The sequence below is a fragment of the Lynx rufus genome, unplaced genomic scaffold (genome assembly GCF_022079265.1).
Source record: "Lynx rufus isolate CCGP_SWC_20201006 ecotype Redwood Valley unplaced genomic scaffold, mLynRuf1.p SCAF_3, whole genome shotgun sequence".
NCBI lineage: Eukaryota > Metazoa > Chordata > Mammalia > Carnivora > Felidae > Lynx > Lynx rufus.
The window spans coordinates 182,177,065-182,193,747 of record NW_025814845.1 but is presented as its reverse complement, the minus strand read 5'-3'; the positions used below and the strand labels follow the sequence as shown (position 1 = coordinate 182,193,747).

The 16,683-nt window shown below is 35.4% G+C and overlaps 1 protein-coding gene across 16 annotated transcripts in view; it reads right to left on the bottom strand.

The window, feature by feature from the left end:
- The window catches only part of PCM1 (pericentriolar material 1), an 82,818-nt gene that overhangs the window by 12,029 nt on the left and 54,106 nt on the right, over positions 1-16,683 (bottom strand). For 9 of the 16 annotated variants that reach the window (XM_047090553.1, XM_047090559.1, XM_047090560.1 and 6 more), the window contains 9 exons: positions 16,357-16,521; positions 14,040-14,096; positions 11,086-11,258; positions 10,611-10,742; positions 6,528-6,648; positions 5,007-5,165; positions 4,617-4,750; positions 2,336-2,470; positions 1,140-1,337 (listed from right to left, as the gene is read on the bottom strand). In XM_047090553.1, the coding sequence (XP_046946509.1) occupies positions 1,140-1,337; positions 2,336-2,470; positions 4,617-4,750; positions 5,007-5,165; positions 6,528-6,648; positions 10,611-10,742; positions 11,086-11,258; positions 14,040-14,096; positions 16,357-16,521 (1,274 nt within the window). The remainder of the gene's footprint in view (positions 1-1,139; positions 1,338-2,335; positions 2,471-4,616; positions 4,751-5,006; positions 5,166-6,527; positions 6,649-10,610; positions 10,743-11,085; positions 11,259-14,039; positions 14,097-16,356; positions 16,522-16,683) is intronic. The other 7 variants (XM_047090556.1, XM_047090564.1, XM_047090566.1 and 4 more) reach the window with 2 other exon arrangements.

Sequence of the window (16,683 nt, the reverse complement as noted above, 5' to 3'; positions counted from 1 at the left end):
GTCTCCCTGCTTCTATCTCTTCTCTCTTACAATTCCTATACAATGTGGTATCTAGACAAACCTTTTGAATTGCACAAGAGATTATGTCACTCATCTATGTGAAAAGTTCCCATGGGTTTCCATCATGCTTAGAATAAAATAAAAGAGAAGGTCCTTACCAGTTTGGCCTTACCTACCTAGGTGACTTCATCTACAGTCTCACTTCATTTAATGGGTTCCTGCCACCCTAACCTTTTTCCTGTTCTCCAAACTGCTCAGTCCTGCCTCAGCCTCTAAACTCACAGTTCTCTCTACCTGCAATGCTCTTCTTCCCTTTCATCTTCATTATAAACTCCTTGTCTTTCATGCCTTAGTTCATACACCCACCCAAACAGCCTCAAGAGACTGCCTATCTTAAAGCAGCCCTTCCAACCATTTCTTATGGGTTTTTTTCCTGTTTTATTTTCTTCAAGCTCTTAGCAATCAGTGGCTGAAATGATCTGAAACTTATCTGTGTCTAGATTGAAAATATTATGAAAAGTGTGAAATAGATGACTTGACTTTATCTACTTTACATTGCAGGGAGAAGGGTTACCTCTTTCTGTTTTGGGTCCTGACCTGCTTTCCCTCTGGTGCTTAGAGAGCCAAGAGGAGGTATGAGGTCTTGGTATGCCTCCAGTTTACGGGGAAAAAAAACATCCAGTTTCATATGTGATCAAGGCAAATTTAATAGGGCATAAGAAGCTACAGAGATGTGCAACCAAAGTCCTAACTTGTAAACAAGACGTGTGTTGGTTGGGGTGATCAATATTCCTGGGACATCTACTGGGGTGGGCAACTGCTACAGCAGGCAGTTGGCTGGTTGAGGCCCGGATCCCAGTCCCCCTCTCTTCAGCAACTGACAATCATGTGAGTAATATATATGACAATTCCTGTCACCAATTTCTGTCTGTATTCCTGATCTTTTAGCCACTGCTATTCCACTGAGATTCAGTATGTGGCTACCATATGTACTGATTTGTGTAATCTGATTAACTGATATTACTTCGAAAATATGTTTCCTGAGGTCAAGTGTGATTTCAGATAATAATGATCAAGAACTATATTTATATGCTAATTATAACTACTCCTAAAGCTAAATCAAAGTGAATATCATTTACCTCTTTGGCATAAGACTGTATCACTCCGGCTGCTTCTATTTTCCTTTTGCATCTCTGTTTAACAGTTATACTATTATTATCCAAATCTTGCATGAGCTTAAAGAAAGCCAATTCATTAAACAAAACTTCAGATATTTCTACAAGAAGATCTTCTCCACAGTCTTTGAGTTTTCTGCCAGCAAATTTTGCCAGTGAATCCTATTCAAAGATAAACCAAGGAACTTTAAGATTACAGTAAACTTCAATTGTGGGTAGAGCAACACAGAGGATTAACAAGTTTAAATTATAATACCCAGGGAAAAACAATTCTGTTACTTTTTAGTATGAAAAAAGTTAAAACTAAAGGCTAATATTACTAGGAAACAACAGTAATATTCTTTAGTGATATTAACCTAAGTAGGAATTGTGCTAGTTCTGCTTGAAGAGTATATAGAAGGAAAGGAAAAGGACATCAGGTCATCCACAGATTTAGTCCCTACTTAGAATTGGTGGCCACCAGAGTTAAACAGGGAACTCTAACACCAAATGTTACTACACGGTACCAGGGGTACATATTTACCACGGTGAGAAGCTGAGGTGCCCATTGAGGAAAACACACAGTCTTCCCTTTTTAATGTTAATATCAGAGTATTTTCCAAGTTTCCTCCTTTTATATGAGCCAGCATTCTTTTTTTCAAAGTCTGCTTATTTTGGGAGGGCCTGGGTGGCTCAGTCGGTTAAGGATCTGACTTCGGCTTAGGTCATGATCTCGCGGTTCGTGGGTTAGAGCCCTGCATCGGGCTCTGTGCTCACGGTACGGAGCCTGGAGCCTGCTTCGGATTCTGTCTGTCTCTCTCTCTACCCCTCCCTCACTCAAAGTCTGTCTCTCTCAAAAATAAACATTAAAAAAATTTTAAGTTTATTAATTTTTTATAGTCTTTTTTAAGTTTATTCATTTATTTGGGGAGGGGGAGGGGATAGATACAGCGGGAAGGGGCAGAGGGAGGGAGAAGAGAGAGAATTCCCTTAGAGATGATTGGATCAAATGAAGACACACGCCCTAACACAATTTTTTTTCCCTAATACAATCATCCCCACCCAATGGATGCTGCTGGAATGGACATTTATTTGAATAAACTGCATATTGCCAGAAAATGGCCAAAAAAAGTCTCCACTAGAGGGTATAGATTGTAAGTCATGTAAGTATCAACTCTTACCTGTAATATACTTCCAAGCTGTTTATGAAAGAACTTTACAAACTCTTTGCTCTCATCATTTTGCTGGGTAAGGGTCAAAACCATGCGTCTCACTGAAGTTAGAAGTTGAGAAGAGCATACTTCATCCATGTGCTCCTGAGAAAAATCCAAGCTGGTTAGGATATAAACTTACCTACTGGTTAAGAAATACTAATTCACGTGAGCTTTTGTTTTGCATAGATGCTTCTCAATTTTCAGGTACACATTTTGAAATATTCATAGAGCAGCGAGACTCCCACACTATACATGCTAAGGGGTTTATACATTTTAACCAACCACAGCAGGTAATAGCCAATAAAAGAAACTGGCTATTTTTCATCACTTCCTTTCTTACACCTTACCTCACAGCTCACCTGCTACCCACTTGCTCCACGTGTTTTCTAACTCAGCTTTCTCAGTGTCGGCACTGTGGTCACTCTGTGCCCTGGAGGATGTCTAGTGGCACTCTGGCTTCTACCCACTAGAGGCTAGTACCCTTACCTTTCTAAGTCCTGGGAACTAATGTATGTAGACACTACAAAATGTTTTTAGGGTCAAAATCACCTCAGTTGAGAACCAATGTCCTAACTTCTGTAACAAGCCCTTTTGGGCAAGTTTCTTCTCCTTCATCTTCCTTGAGAAGTATGTGCAAGCACCTAATAATCCAAATCATGGTTCACTTTTGGAGGTGAGTCCCTATCACATCCATACCAAGTAACCTCAAGGTTCTAATCCCTCTTCTGCCACTAAACTCATTTAGGCAGGTCTTCTAACCTTTACTCAGCTAAGTTTCTGTTCTGGCTTTGTTTTTTTGTTTTTTGTTCTTTCTATAGAAGTGTGTAAAGTGAGGTGGCTAAACTAGATGATTTCTAAGGTTTCTTAAACTGAAGGATTTAAAGCCACTTTTGAAAAATTCACTGTGAGAGCAGGTGACTTAAAAAAAAAAAAAAGGATAACAGTCCCTTGTCTTCAAGGAATCAAATACCAGAAAAGTCAAGATACATGAATGATCAATCACTACATGCTATGCACTGTCCAGTAGATCATACTTTTTAGCTGTAGGGGCTGTTTCTCTTTCATGACTGAGCACAATGGTCAGCTCACAGGAGACACTTATTACTGGCTGATAAACAGATATCATAAAAGCAGCACACTAGGTTCTAGAAGGATTTGTAAAAGCGCATTAGAAACAACAACAACTATCTCTGAAAAAGACATTTCAGCCAAGCAGAAAAGAGGGAAGGTGCTTCATATTTTTAATAGTGACAACTTGTACAAAGGGCTGATACATGAAAAAGCAATGGCAGGAATAGGAAATGTTGAGCAATTTAGAGTGAGTGTACCAAATGGAGAATTGGGAGAGATGAAGTTGGGAAAGTATGCCAGGTCCCTAAATGAAATCTCTCAAAGGCTGGGAGGGGGGGAGGGGGGGAAGTCTGCTTAGTAAACATTCATTTCTTGCCTATTATGACAGGCAGTCTAGGTAAAACACGAGCATCTGAATTAAGGTTATGCTACCGGAGAGAAGGAAGGAAAATCAGTTTTGGACTCGCTGGTGACAAGAGGGTTAAGAGAGTCAAGAAGTCTAGCTTAGGTGACTGGGTGTAATACTGACATTAACAAAGTTCTTATAATCTTACCAAAAAAGTCAAGATTCGTTGGCCTCAAAAACTTTTTGAAACACTAAATTAAGTGAATATTTATGAAAGGGTATCACTTAAATCACAAACAAAATGGTAAAAGCAATGAAACTTCCTGACTGCAGATGCCTGCATTCCCTAAGCATAAAACTAAATCATTCAGGCTTTTTAACCCTTAGACAATAACTGTACATATTAAATATTACTACCAATATACCTAATTTAACCAAGAAAGACATGTTTAAAAGTATGTTTTGTGTCACTCATGATAAAACAAAAACGTAAAATAAAAAAGGCAACACTCATCTGTTTCAGATGAAAGCAAATAATCACTTAGTTTAAGTCAGTTCACCTAAAGGAATGGTTTTAAACTGTTAAATAAATACCTACCCATCTATCTACAAGAATATATACACATTCTTACAATTTATAGGAATATCAATATTCTTTTTGGAGAGGTGAGTATATATAAATAATGGGAGACAAATTTATAGGATTGATGAAACTGATGTTTTTAGCTTTCTTAGGTCTACCTGTATTTTCTGAATTTACTATAATAAAGTCTTTTTTTAAGATTTAAAAAACAAAACACAAAGTACTTGTTTTAAGAAATTACTGCTTACCTTCAAAAAAGGAATGACTTCTTTCATAATGGCTTTAATTTGCCGGTCCAGCTGCTGAGTATCAATTCTAGGACATGGGACAGTAGAAACTTCGCTTACAGGTTGTTGTGAACTACAATTTTCAATGGGAGTTTCTATTTTTTAAAAAGAAAATGACTTATTAGCAAAATAAAGCCTATGATATTATACATATGCATTTATTCAGAATCCTAAATATTAAAGTCTCATGATTTTATGGGAAAATAACACAAAGGAGTATCTACATAGTTTTAGCACCCTTAATGAAAAGAGACTGGTAATAAAACTACTATTATACGTCAGGTGGGGCTATGCATTTTTTTTTGTACATATGAGCTATAGGTTTTTACTTCTAATCAACCAGGAACACACCTTCCAAGTTAGGAACGGTAGCCGCGGCGGCAGCACCGTCCTCATCCTCAACAATCCTGCAGGTGCATCTTGTGTTTGTGCTCCTCTCGGCCTCTGTCTTCATGCGCTCATATTCTCTCATTCTGGCTAATGCCTGATCTAAGTGAATCACAGTGTTACCTGCATATGGAATAAAAACATTTCCAGAAAATATAAAAGCAAACTTTGTCATGTATTCCTCACAAAGTATTAATAAAAAACAAATGTCTGACCATAGGTAAGGAAACGTAGCTTCAACAAATTCTAGATACTGCACTAGCTGGGTAACAAGGTGTGTTAGTCTCTTAGACTCTGAAGTCCATCCTGATTTCACTACATCATGTTGCTTCATGTAAACAGTACAAAGAAAATACATCCCAAATGTCACTCAAATCCTGATGAAAATGATCCAACTGAACACAAGCAAATAAGGTCAGGAAAAGGCCTGAGAAAAAGATTTCCCAGTTTTCCTTTGTCTACTTCAGACAAAGCTAGTGGTGAAGGACTGTAAGAAAAAAATTAATAAATGAAACAAAACACTTGGTAACTCAGAAAGGGGGAATGACCTGAAGGGGAAAGCCTGGCCACACAGATTTTTCTCTATATTGGGACTTCAGTTCAGACTTGACAGGTATTTACTCAGAAGGGAGCTAGGCTTAGAGTCCTTGATAGTCAAAATAAGGCAAGGAAGACTTACTGCTTTGGTAAAAGGTGCACATCTAATAAGGCAAGGTCTGGCCCTTTGCTTTGTAGGAGACCTTTGGAATCACCTAAATCTTTTCTCTTCATGTGAAAAAAACACTAGAATAATAGCACCTTATTTTATCAGCTAAATGCCCCGGAGGTCTGAAATGACTGAATCTCTGTTATCTCTTGAAAGGGAAACAATCAGGTACCTATACATTTTTCTTTTCTCTAGTCTCCTTTCCAAGTCTAAGACTCCAGATTTTCTTCTTACTTTTGAGTTCTACAACAACCGTCTATGCTTGCTTTACTAATGATGAAAAAAAAAAAATGCAATGTGTCATGCACATTTTGAGTTACCTGGGTTTCTCACTAAAGACTATTCATGCTTAAGAAAGTTCTTATCTCAAATTATGAAGTTAACATTTTTATTGAAAATGTGACTGGATGAGGCCCTGATAACTCTCAATTTTTCCCATTTATTAACTAGGAAACCTTAAAGGATAACGTTTCCCTGAAGGGAAGGAAATTAACATTTCCTGAACTCCTATTACACATGCTAGAAAGTTGTATGTATTTTTCACAAGACCATATAGCAAGGTAGGTTAAGACTCCCATTTCTTTAGGATATGCAGTCAGATGATCAGATGATTTGCCAAAGGCTAAGGAATTAACAGGAGACTCTTGACTTTAGACTGATGGACAGACTTTTAACCATGGTCTTTCTACCACATCTTGCCTTTTTGGAACTCTGGTTCTTAATGTAATTCAAAGACTGTATTAAAGTCATGTTCTAAGATTATAAAAAATTCTGCTTACCTAGATCATCTGTTGCAAATGGCTCAAAATTTGAAGATACAGACATGACGCTAGCATTATCAGCATCATTTTGCTCACTTATTTTATGTGTTTCTCTCTCAAAGTTCTTCTCAAAAGTTTCCTAAGTTATAGTTTAAAAAAACAAAAATCACTAATATTTCTTTAAAAGTTTTATGATATCCAAAATTTAACAACGAAATTAAGTGTTGGCATAAAACTATATACTTAAAATTGTGATATAACTAAAGTTATTAAAGGTTGAACACAGAGAACATTAAAATATTAAGTAACCTTGCAGAACATATGTCCTTGAGTAGATAAAAATTCACAGAGCCAGCTACTAATTTTAACTTGGAAAATTTAAACACTTCAAATGATTTCTACACCCTCAGGGAAATTCTCCCATCTCTAAACCCTAACAATACCTAGGACTTGACTTTATATGGTTTTACCAGAAGAAAAACATGACAGCATCATTCACTTTAAATGCACTTTATTGAAATATAATTTACATACAACAAAGTACTCGTTAAGTGTACAGTTGGATGAGTTCTAAAAATAACCTTATGTAACCACTTTCCCTAAAGATAAAGATCATTTCCACCAGCTCAAAAAGTTCCTTTGTCCCCTCTGCAGTCAGTCTCCACTACACTCCACTGGTATGATTTCTATCACCAAATTAGTTTCGCTTGTTCTAGAACTTGACATATAAATGGAACCATTCAATATACACTCTACAGTGTCTGGCTTTTCTTTTGCTCCATATGTTTCTGAAATTAATCCATGATGTCATATGTTTCAGAAGTTCATTATTTCTTAATGGCTGAACAGTATTCCAGCATAAGGATATACCATCTTTTGTATATCCATTTATCTGCTGATGTTCGTTTGAGGCTATCCTGACTAACGATGCTATCACCATAAGAATACAAGTATTTTTGTGGACATACGTTTTCATTTCTCTTGGATGAATACCTAAGAAGAAAAACTGTTTGGTTGCATGCCATGTTTGTGTTTAGGGTTATAAGAAACCGCCAAACTGCCTTCCAAGTGTTTGCACAATTTTACAATCCCATAAGCAGTGTGAAAGTTCCAACTGCTCTATATTCACACCAACACTTCTCATTGTCAACCTTTTTAATTTCAGCCTTTCTAGTGCATGTGAGGTAACACCTCATGTGTTTTAACATGGACATTGGCCATTTACAGATCCTCCTTCACGCAGTGCCTGTTCAAATCTTGCCCATATTTTACCGAGCTGTTGGGTTTTACAAGGGAATTGTAAAAGTTCTTTATAGAGTCTGGATTATTTATATAGTCATTGTCAGATATATGTACTTAAATTATTTTCTCCTAATGGTGTCTTTTGAAAGGCAGAATGATTTTATTTTTATGTTTATAAATTTTTCCTTTACAGTTAATGCTTTGTGCACCCTAAGAAATCTTTGCTTATGTTCAATCATGAAGATTTTCTTTTAGAAGTCTTATAGTTTTGGCCTTCTCAGGATTTAATTTCAAAATAATTTTTGTGTATACTGTGATTAAGGAGAGTCCCACATTCTAAAACCCACTTCACAATTGTGTTCTCTCTCCTATTAATCTTTAAAATTTTTCTCTTAAGTTGTGAAATGAAACCTCTGTCTCTGATTATAGGAAATTCAGGCATTACAGAATATGATTCAGGAAATGGAGTCATTTTGTTGCTCCTTCAATTAAGATTGGAAGGTAGAAGTGCTTTTGCCATTTTATGGCACCTGGAATAGAAGATACAAGGTGTTTCTTCCTCTTCCTAAACTTCAATTCTTCAACTCTCTTTTGACTTATAATTCCCAGATACCTACTTTTACTTCTCTCTTTCCTGGGCATGAAAACTCTTACATACTCTGAAATATGTCTATACAAGCTCCATAAATGAAGCTCAAAAGACCTTGGCTTAGAAACTTGGAGAATGAGAGTCTGTATCTGTCCAATATGGAAACCACTAGCCATGTGGCTATTTATATTAAAATTTAGTTCCTCAGTCCTGTTACCCACATTTCAAGTGCTCGATAGCCCCATGTGGCTAATAGCTACCATATTAGACAATGCACATATAAAACATTTCCATCATTGTACGAAGTTCCACTGGACAGCACTGCTCTAGATCTGTGGGTTGGAACACTGGATGTTGTGCTGCTACTGACTAAATAGCGTTAACAAAGTGTGGATGTTAATAACATTAATGATGAAATGAAGTTTTGAATGAAAAATTAAAGAACAATTCAGTTATTTAAAAGTAATACTAAGTACAGTTCTTTGTGCCAAATCAATATGGTTATGGGTTGAATCTCTGTGTTGACCCCCCAAATCCGTATGCTGAGGCCTTAACTCTCAATGTATTAGGAGGTGGACCTTTGGGAGGTAATCAAGGCTCAGATGAAGTAATGAGGGCGAAGCCCCCATGGCGGCATCAGTGCCCATACAAGAAAAGAGACATCGGAGCCACATGTGGACACGTGGAAAAGGTGGTCATCTGCAAGCCAGGAAGAGGGCCCTCACTGAGTACCAAATTTGCTGGCTCCATGATCTTGGAATTCCCAGGCTACAGAACTGTGAGAAATAAATGTCTATTGTTTAAGCCACCCAGTCTACAGTACTAAGACACTTACTCAGGAAGCACATATCTTTAAATTTTATTTAACTTTAAAATCTTGTCAGGTTAAATTAACTTTATCATAAACTGTAGCTCAGTTTTCAACTTGCTACTGACGGTAAAGACCAATGTGCTCAAACATTTTAAAATAACGAAGTAATACCATGTATATGAAATCTGGATAAAAAGGGAGGCAATGGGAGGTACAGGAGACAGAGACATCATTCATGCTCTCAGCAAGTTATTTCAGTAGCTAATAAACTTTAATGTAACTGCATATCTCCTACTTTTGTATACAGCTGGACCACTCTTCATTTTCCACAAAAAAAGAGTACACGATTTCCAAGTAGTTATAATAGCAATCCCAAGTAACAATTACTTACATTATGTATTTGACACTGTTAAGTAATTAAAACCATGTACAAGTTTGTGTTCAGAGAGGTATAGGAGTTGGAGCCTAAGGTTTTAAGCAGAAAAGATGACTTGGGAAAGTACTGTTTCAAACATGAATGTAAGTTAAAGAGCAAAAATTCAGAAAATGTCCTCAATAGTTGTAAGGAAATTAGTACATGTGAAGAAAAAACAAGAAATCTTTTGAGAAAATACTATCTTTTCAAAAGAACTTACAATGTTAAAATATCAACAATGGGCAGAAACACAGCAATACTGCTTCTGACTCTCTATAGCAGATACTTGCTGTTCAGTTATGGCACTCTTATCCGTGAATTTCCAAATACTAGAACTGAGAAAAAAGAAAGGTATTTGCTATCCCAGGACCACATATTACCTATTATAACAGCATCAGGGTCCAAACCTTTTAGGTGATTTCCAAACCCCTAACACATCATCTCCTCACTATCCTAGTGGTTTGCCATTCACTCATTCAATCACTTCTATGCTAGGTAGGGCCTACTTGAAGAACACCGTTTACTGAAAATACACCATTTTCCTCACCATTCTTTTCCTTTTCCCAGTTGCTTTTACTTTATTCAAAATTTTCTTCAATAACTTGAGTACGTTAGCTTTTTTCCCTGGATAATTTTTTTTTTTGTCCAGGCTTCTCTCTTCCGACCCAAAGACCTGATTTATCTTGTATTTATGTACTTAAGGGCTCTGTGATCTGACTGCAGTCTGGTTTACTGAATGTCTTGAATAAACACAAGACATTTTACTAAATATCTGTTATCAATCAATTCCTATGTTGGGCACCAGAGATATAAACACAGCTATTTTAAACCTTATAACGTATCATTTATAGATAATTTTGGGGATTTAACTGCTGGCATATTTTAATTGAGTTGTATACCTCACCTCAAAATGATGTGTTTTACTCAGCTTTTTAAGAAAGCTAAAGATGCAATTATCAGGTATCTGCACAATTTATAACAACTTATTTAACTTTTGTTTACTGCATACTGAAATTATGTCTACGTTAATCATGATCAGCTTACATCATCAGTGGTAGCAAGGCTTTCACTGGGGGTAAGTTCTGAGTTTGAGGCTATCCAAGTACCAGAATTCACTGACTTTACATTTTCCCCTTCTTTTTCATGGTTCTCAGAAATATGTCTGGATACTATGTCCTAAATAAGGAAATAAAATAGTTACTTATGTAAAACATTTAATTTTTTTTTCACAAATTTAAAAGCAGAAGCAGATAGAATACCAAATGCAATTCTCCTCACCTGTTAATTACGAGGAAGAAATAACATTAAAGACAAAACACTAAAAAATTGCTCAGAAAGACTTTTAGAAAAGCTATTTAAGCCATGCAAGAAGCTTTAAATAAAATGGTAAGACAACACATGAAAAATGGATCATTATACATATGGAAGAAGATGTACTTCAGTCTAAGAAAGCAACCAGATATAATCATGAAGAGCAGTACCAGACAGGATAGGAAAAAAAATGTTAGGTACCACATACCTGCAATGCATATAAAGCCCTCTGTCTCAAATAGTCTGTATTAAGTAGCTGAAGCTCATGGAAGAGTTCAATAAGAAAATGTGGACGAGATTCATTTTGAGAAATTAATGTAGCTACTTCAGAATAAATGGTATCCCGCAAAGCTTCAAACATGGAAAAATCACTCCCAGTTTCTGGAAGATATAAAAGATCAGGAAGTTAATAGTGATGAAATACATTCCTGACCATTTCTACTGGGTTGTATCAGTACTCTCAGATTTAAATTACTTAAAAATCAGAACATATTCAATTCTATTTCAGGGCTTTTAAAGTAGAAAAAGAATCTTAAAAACTACCAAGATAAAGATAATCTCAAAATTATCAAGATATATATTAGAAAAATACTTAAATGTATGGATAGTATTACCTAGCATTATTCAGACTGTACTTATTTCTCAAAAAAAATGATCTGGATAATTTTACACATTTCATAGGAATAATCAATGGAAATCTTTCAGCACTCGAATGAAATAAACAGATTAATTTTTTTTTTTTTTTTTTTTTTGCTAATACGAACTGCGTTACAGAAAAGGAAATTTATTTAGTTATGGTTTAGAATAAACTAAATGCTGCCAATAAAAACTACTATTTTAAGGTCTATCTAGTTAGGTCTATCAGTTCTCAAATCTCACCTACCATTCTATACTGATGGAAAATTGAATTCGTAACTGCAACACAATATAGGTCAATTTTGCTAATGTCTTACTGACACACTCAGCCTAAGCTGGACCAGGTATGACCCATTTCAAGTTTTCAGTTACACAGAATCTAGGCATCACTCTATTATTTAGCAACAATTCTGCTATATGTATTTGTTGGTAACACAGAATTATTGCCCTTAAAGGAATACAGTCATACTTTTATTTTTAAGAGTGCAAATTAACAACTGTTCCTCTGGTGCCTGGATGGCTCAAGCTAGTTAAGCTTTTGGTTTCTGCTCAGGTCATGATCTCGCAGTTCAGGAGTTCGAGCCCCATGTCAGGCTCCACACTGTCGGCATGGATTCACCTCTCCCTCTCTCACTGCCCCTCCCCTGCCCACTTTCTCTCTCAAAATAAATAAACTTAAAAAAAAATTTTTTTTTAAACTGTTCCCATTTTCAGTTCTCTATTTAAAAAAAGCCTCAGGGTGCCTTGGTGGCTCAGTGGGTTGAGTGTCCGACTTTGGCTCAGGTCATGATCTCACAGCTCATGGGTTTGAGCCCCGCGTCAGGCTCTGTGCCAACAGCTCAGAGCCTGGAGCCTGCTTTGGATTCTGTGTCCCCCTCACTCTCTGCCCCAACCCACTTGCATTCTGTCTCTGTCTCTCTCAAAAAATAAATAAACATTAAAAAAAAAATTTTTTTTAAAGTCTCTAGCTCTTCTAGCTATCAAACTCAGTACCCTTTCTACAGCAATAGTAGAAACATGGGTAGTTAAATATTCAAGTTCCACAAATATCAGTGACAAGATTCTAAAACAGAGAATTTAAAATATTGAGTGTTTTGATATACTGTGGTTTTAAATAAACACGCAAAGATCATAAAGATTTAATTCACTTTTTGCAAGAGAGGATAAGAATATGCAAAGCAAATGAGGCCTAATGAGAAAACCTCCTACCAACTTATGTCTTAAACCTTAACATCTTCAGGTTTCAATTTCTACAAGTATAAAATAATAATAATGAATACACAACTTCCCTATCCCTCAGACATTTTTAAGTATAAAATTAAAATAAAATAAAATAATAAAATACCAATGTTCTTTTACTAGTTTTAAAATGTCCACATGTGATATTTATTTTAAGTCTCTGTAAGAATCTCTAAAGGAAAAATCCAGATAAGAAAATAGATTTTAATACACAAACTTCCAATTTATGTACTACAGTTGGCCAGTTAATTTAGAAAATGTTTATCATTTCAAAGATATACAAACAAAGCATATTCAATGACATCTGTCATACCTCTGTAGGTGATAAAATTTTCATTCTAAATTATATATCACTAAAGATTAAATTATTCACAAATAATGAATTATGCTGAACACATGCTCCACCCCCCTCTCCCGACTCTGGCCCTGCAACAGAGGTAGAAAGTTTTTGCCAGTTTCTCCTCCTGAACTAAAATGCATTTGTTTAAGCTAGAAAATCCTTGATCTCAATCAAGTTTCTCTGATTCCATCTTATTTTCATAGTTCTTTAGGAAGTATCACAGATATAAGTCAAGCTTAGTCTGTGCTAGATCCTTGTTTTTTCTTTAGATTCTCCTACAGATTCACAACAGACTTTTATTTTTCACTTATGTATAGTGTAGGGAACCATTAAAGAATATTTATAATTCTAAATCACACAGAACCATATTTAAAATATATACGATAAAGATCAAAACAGCACTTTGGAATGTTTGTAATTTTCCATGCCTTTTTATTTATCAAGGTCTTTGCATGTCATTGTTTTTGTTTAATGGTGTATTGGCTCATTTTTAAATACAGATGTTGACTAGTGACAAAAATAAGCAGGTACAGCAGAAGTCACACGTAATACTTAAACACTGTAAATCAAAGCTAGGAAAAAATAACGGTATTCTTGTTTCAAAAAATATTAATGCTTTTAAGCACTTAAGAAATACAAAATAAATAACTTCAAATAAAACACGAAATTGTAAAAAGATTTTCTATTACCCTTATGAATGTGTTGGCTATGTTCTATACAGTAAATGAAAATGAAAACCAGAAAGGCAGCTCATTTTATCACCCAAGTAAAGAATTATAAATGAAAGCCTTCAGAATTTTATGAAGTCTCTTTCACTTTTACAAGGCAAATGACATATATACACTAAGCTAAATCTAAAAATAATCAGAGCAATAAAACTAAGGATATTTAGGACTAATGGAAAAAAATTAACACAAACTGGACACCAAAACTAAGCAGATTGTTACCTGGCGCTTCATTGCATGCATTTCTGTTAGACTGCTGTAGCACTCTCCTAGCATGTGCTGTAGGAAAGGGCAGACATAAGGATGAACATAAAATGTGTATGAATAGTAAAGACAGGGTCTATAATATGAGTAAGTGAATAAAAAAAAAAAAGCAAATTTCTTTAAAATTGTTTGCCTGAACTGAAATGTTATCACAAGATAAGGTTTTTAGTTTGTTTTAAAATAATCTTATTAGGGAAAATACAAGAAGATTTGCTATAAACTTATATATAAACAATGTGACTGATGACGACTATCATAATACACTTCTGCCATTCACTCTCAGAAGCATACACATCAAGATGAAACTCCCCCAACTCCTTAGGGAGAGGACGGGACAATTAAATACTAGCAGTCCTATGTGCTACACTCTAGTAATCATGTTATCAAAAAGCACTAGCACATGCTATAAAGAATTTCAGGGTAGTGACTAAAACAAAGTGTTTTCAGAGCATGAATATGCAGATACACACAGTGTATATTTACACAATTCAAGCATTTTTTAGTGCACCAAAATTCAATCCTTATATTTTTCTAACAGTAATAAGGTCTGAAGAACTATGACCAAATATCCATTATTTAGGTAACTTAATAGTCCAATTAAGTCTTTCAATTTAATGCCCTTCCCCAACCTCCACTCGTTTACTCTTTGAAGATACCACTATTTGATAAAGACAGTGAAAGGGGATAAAAGTTACAAAATTTTGGTAAAATGCTGGGGTCGTGTCAGTAGAATTGATAGTTTTGCCAAAAGGATCCTAGACTTAGCAGAAGACCAGGACTGAAACTTCCACTATGCAATCTCCTAGCAACAGGACCTTGAGGAAGTCAATCAGTTCAAAACACAAACAAATGTGATGTTTCTTTTCTGATTACAAAAGCAATAAATACTCATTATGAAAAGTTTAGAAAATACAGAAAAGTTTCAAAATGATAAAATCTCTATTAACATTTTGATGGATTTTCTTCCAGTTTTTTTTCATTGATATTTTTGTTAACATAGTTGGAATCATACCGTTCAGACAACACGAACTACCAATATTGTTTTCACTTTTTTTTCCCCTTAGCATAGAGAAGTACAATTACGGAGTTAAGGGCGTGACTTTTGAAGCTTTCCAGAAAAACTGTACCAGTTTATGTTACCAGCTCTTTATGACACTGGGAAAAAAACAGGTCTCTCTGACCATGTTTCCTCAACTGCAAATGGAAATAAAACCAATTCACAGCATTATGAGGCTCAAATGAGATGAGTAATTTAATTTGTAAATAGTAGAGCATAATACAAATGGTAGCTGCTACTCTAGTTTTTCACCAAGGGTCCTACTGACACCTGAGAAGAGTCTATATTTACTGCCTCCCTCTTCATTTTTCTTTGAGATGTACTTGTTCTTTATAAATTGGGAAAGTACCAGTACTTAATGTAAAACAGTGACAAACACATACAACTCCATTCATTCATTCATTCATTCCTCCATTCACTCAATCAACACTAAGTGCCTACCATGTGTCCAGTATCATGGAAACACTGAAGATACAAATATGAAAGGTATTACCTGCTGCCAAGGGACTCAAAAAGGTGACAGACACTTAAACAGGTAATTACTATAAAATGTGATACAGGCAACAGAAGAGATTTACACAGGCTACAATAGAAACGAAAAAGGAGAAAGGGAAACATATCTGAGCTTAGATCTGGATACAATTTCAGAGAAATTATGCAGAATTAACATTTTATTTAAGACTCCAGTAAAGAAAAAGGCTTACAAAGAGCAAAAAGGACTCAGGCAGAAAAGACACTTCCTGAGGTGAGAAATGGCATGATAACTATGGGCAAACTTCAGGTCAGTGCCTTGGAAAGAAGAGACAAGTTCAAGGCAGAGGGTGGGCAGAGAAGAGTCTAGAGATGCAAGAAAGAGCCAAATCTCCGCTGGACAGATGTTACATTAAAGCATTTGGACTTTCCCATTAAGTATGGTAAAGCCAAAGATTTTAAGCAAGGAATGATATGATTTTATATCGAATTATTATTCAGAGAAGATTTTCAGAATTTCAAACCGGTTCCAAATTAATGTCAACTATACTTTTTGTTTAGAATTTTATCAAAATGTTGAAAGCTAGTATCACAATAAAAATATTTCCAGTTTACATCTCTTGATTTCAAAAATATATCTACCCTACTTATACAACACCTTCCACATGACAGAAAATTCCAACAGACCACTTTTCAACTCTAAGATGAAGAAGTCCTTAGATTAAAGCAAACCAAAAAAGAACATACCTGAAGATATTTCTGTAGACCTACTATATTTTATTATTTTTTCCAGCTGCTCATGATTCTTTCTGCTGAATACTTTTGCTTGAACAGGCTCTTCAGTCTGGGCTGAATGTCTGTTCCTACTTTTGCAAGGTTCACATGTGCTAGACATACTGGCACTTTCATACCCTTGAGTAAAAAAAGTGACAACTGTTATCAGTTGCAACTAACTCAAACTGAAAGGGAAATTGATTTCCATAGTGAAATAGTACACGTAACCCAATTTAGAATATATGAAGGCCTGGTATAAATAGACATACAAAATAGTAAAACAATGTCTTGCAATAACCT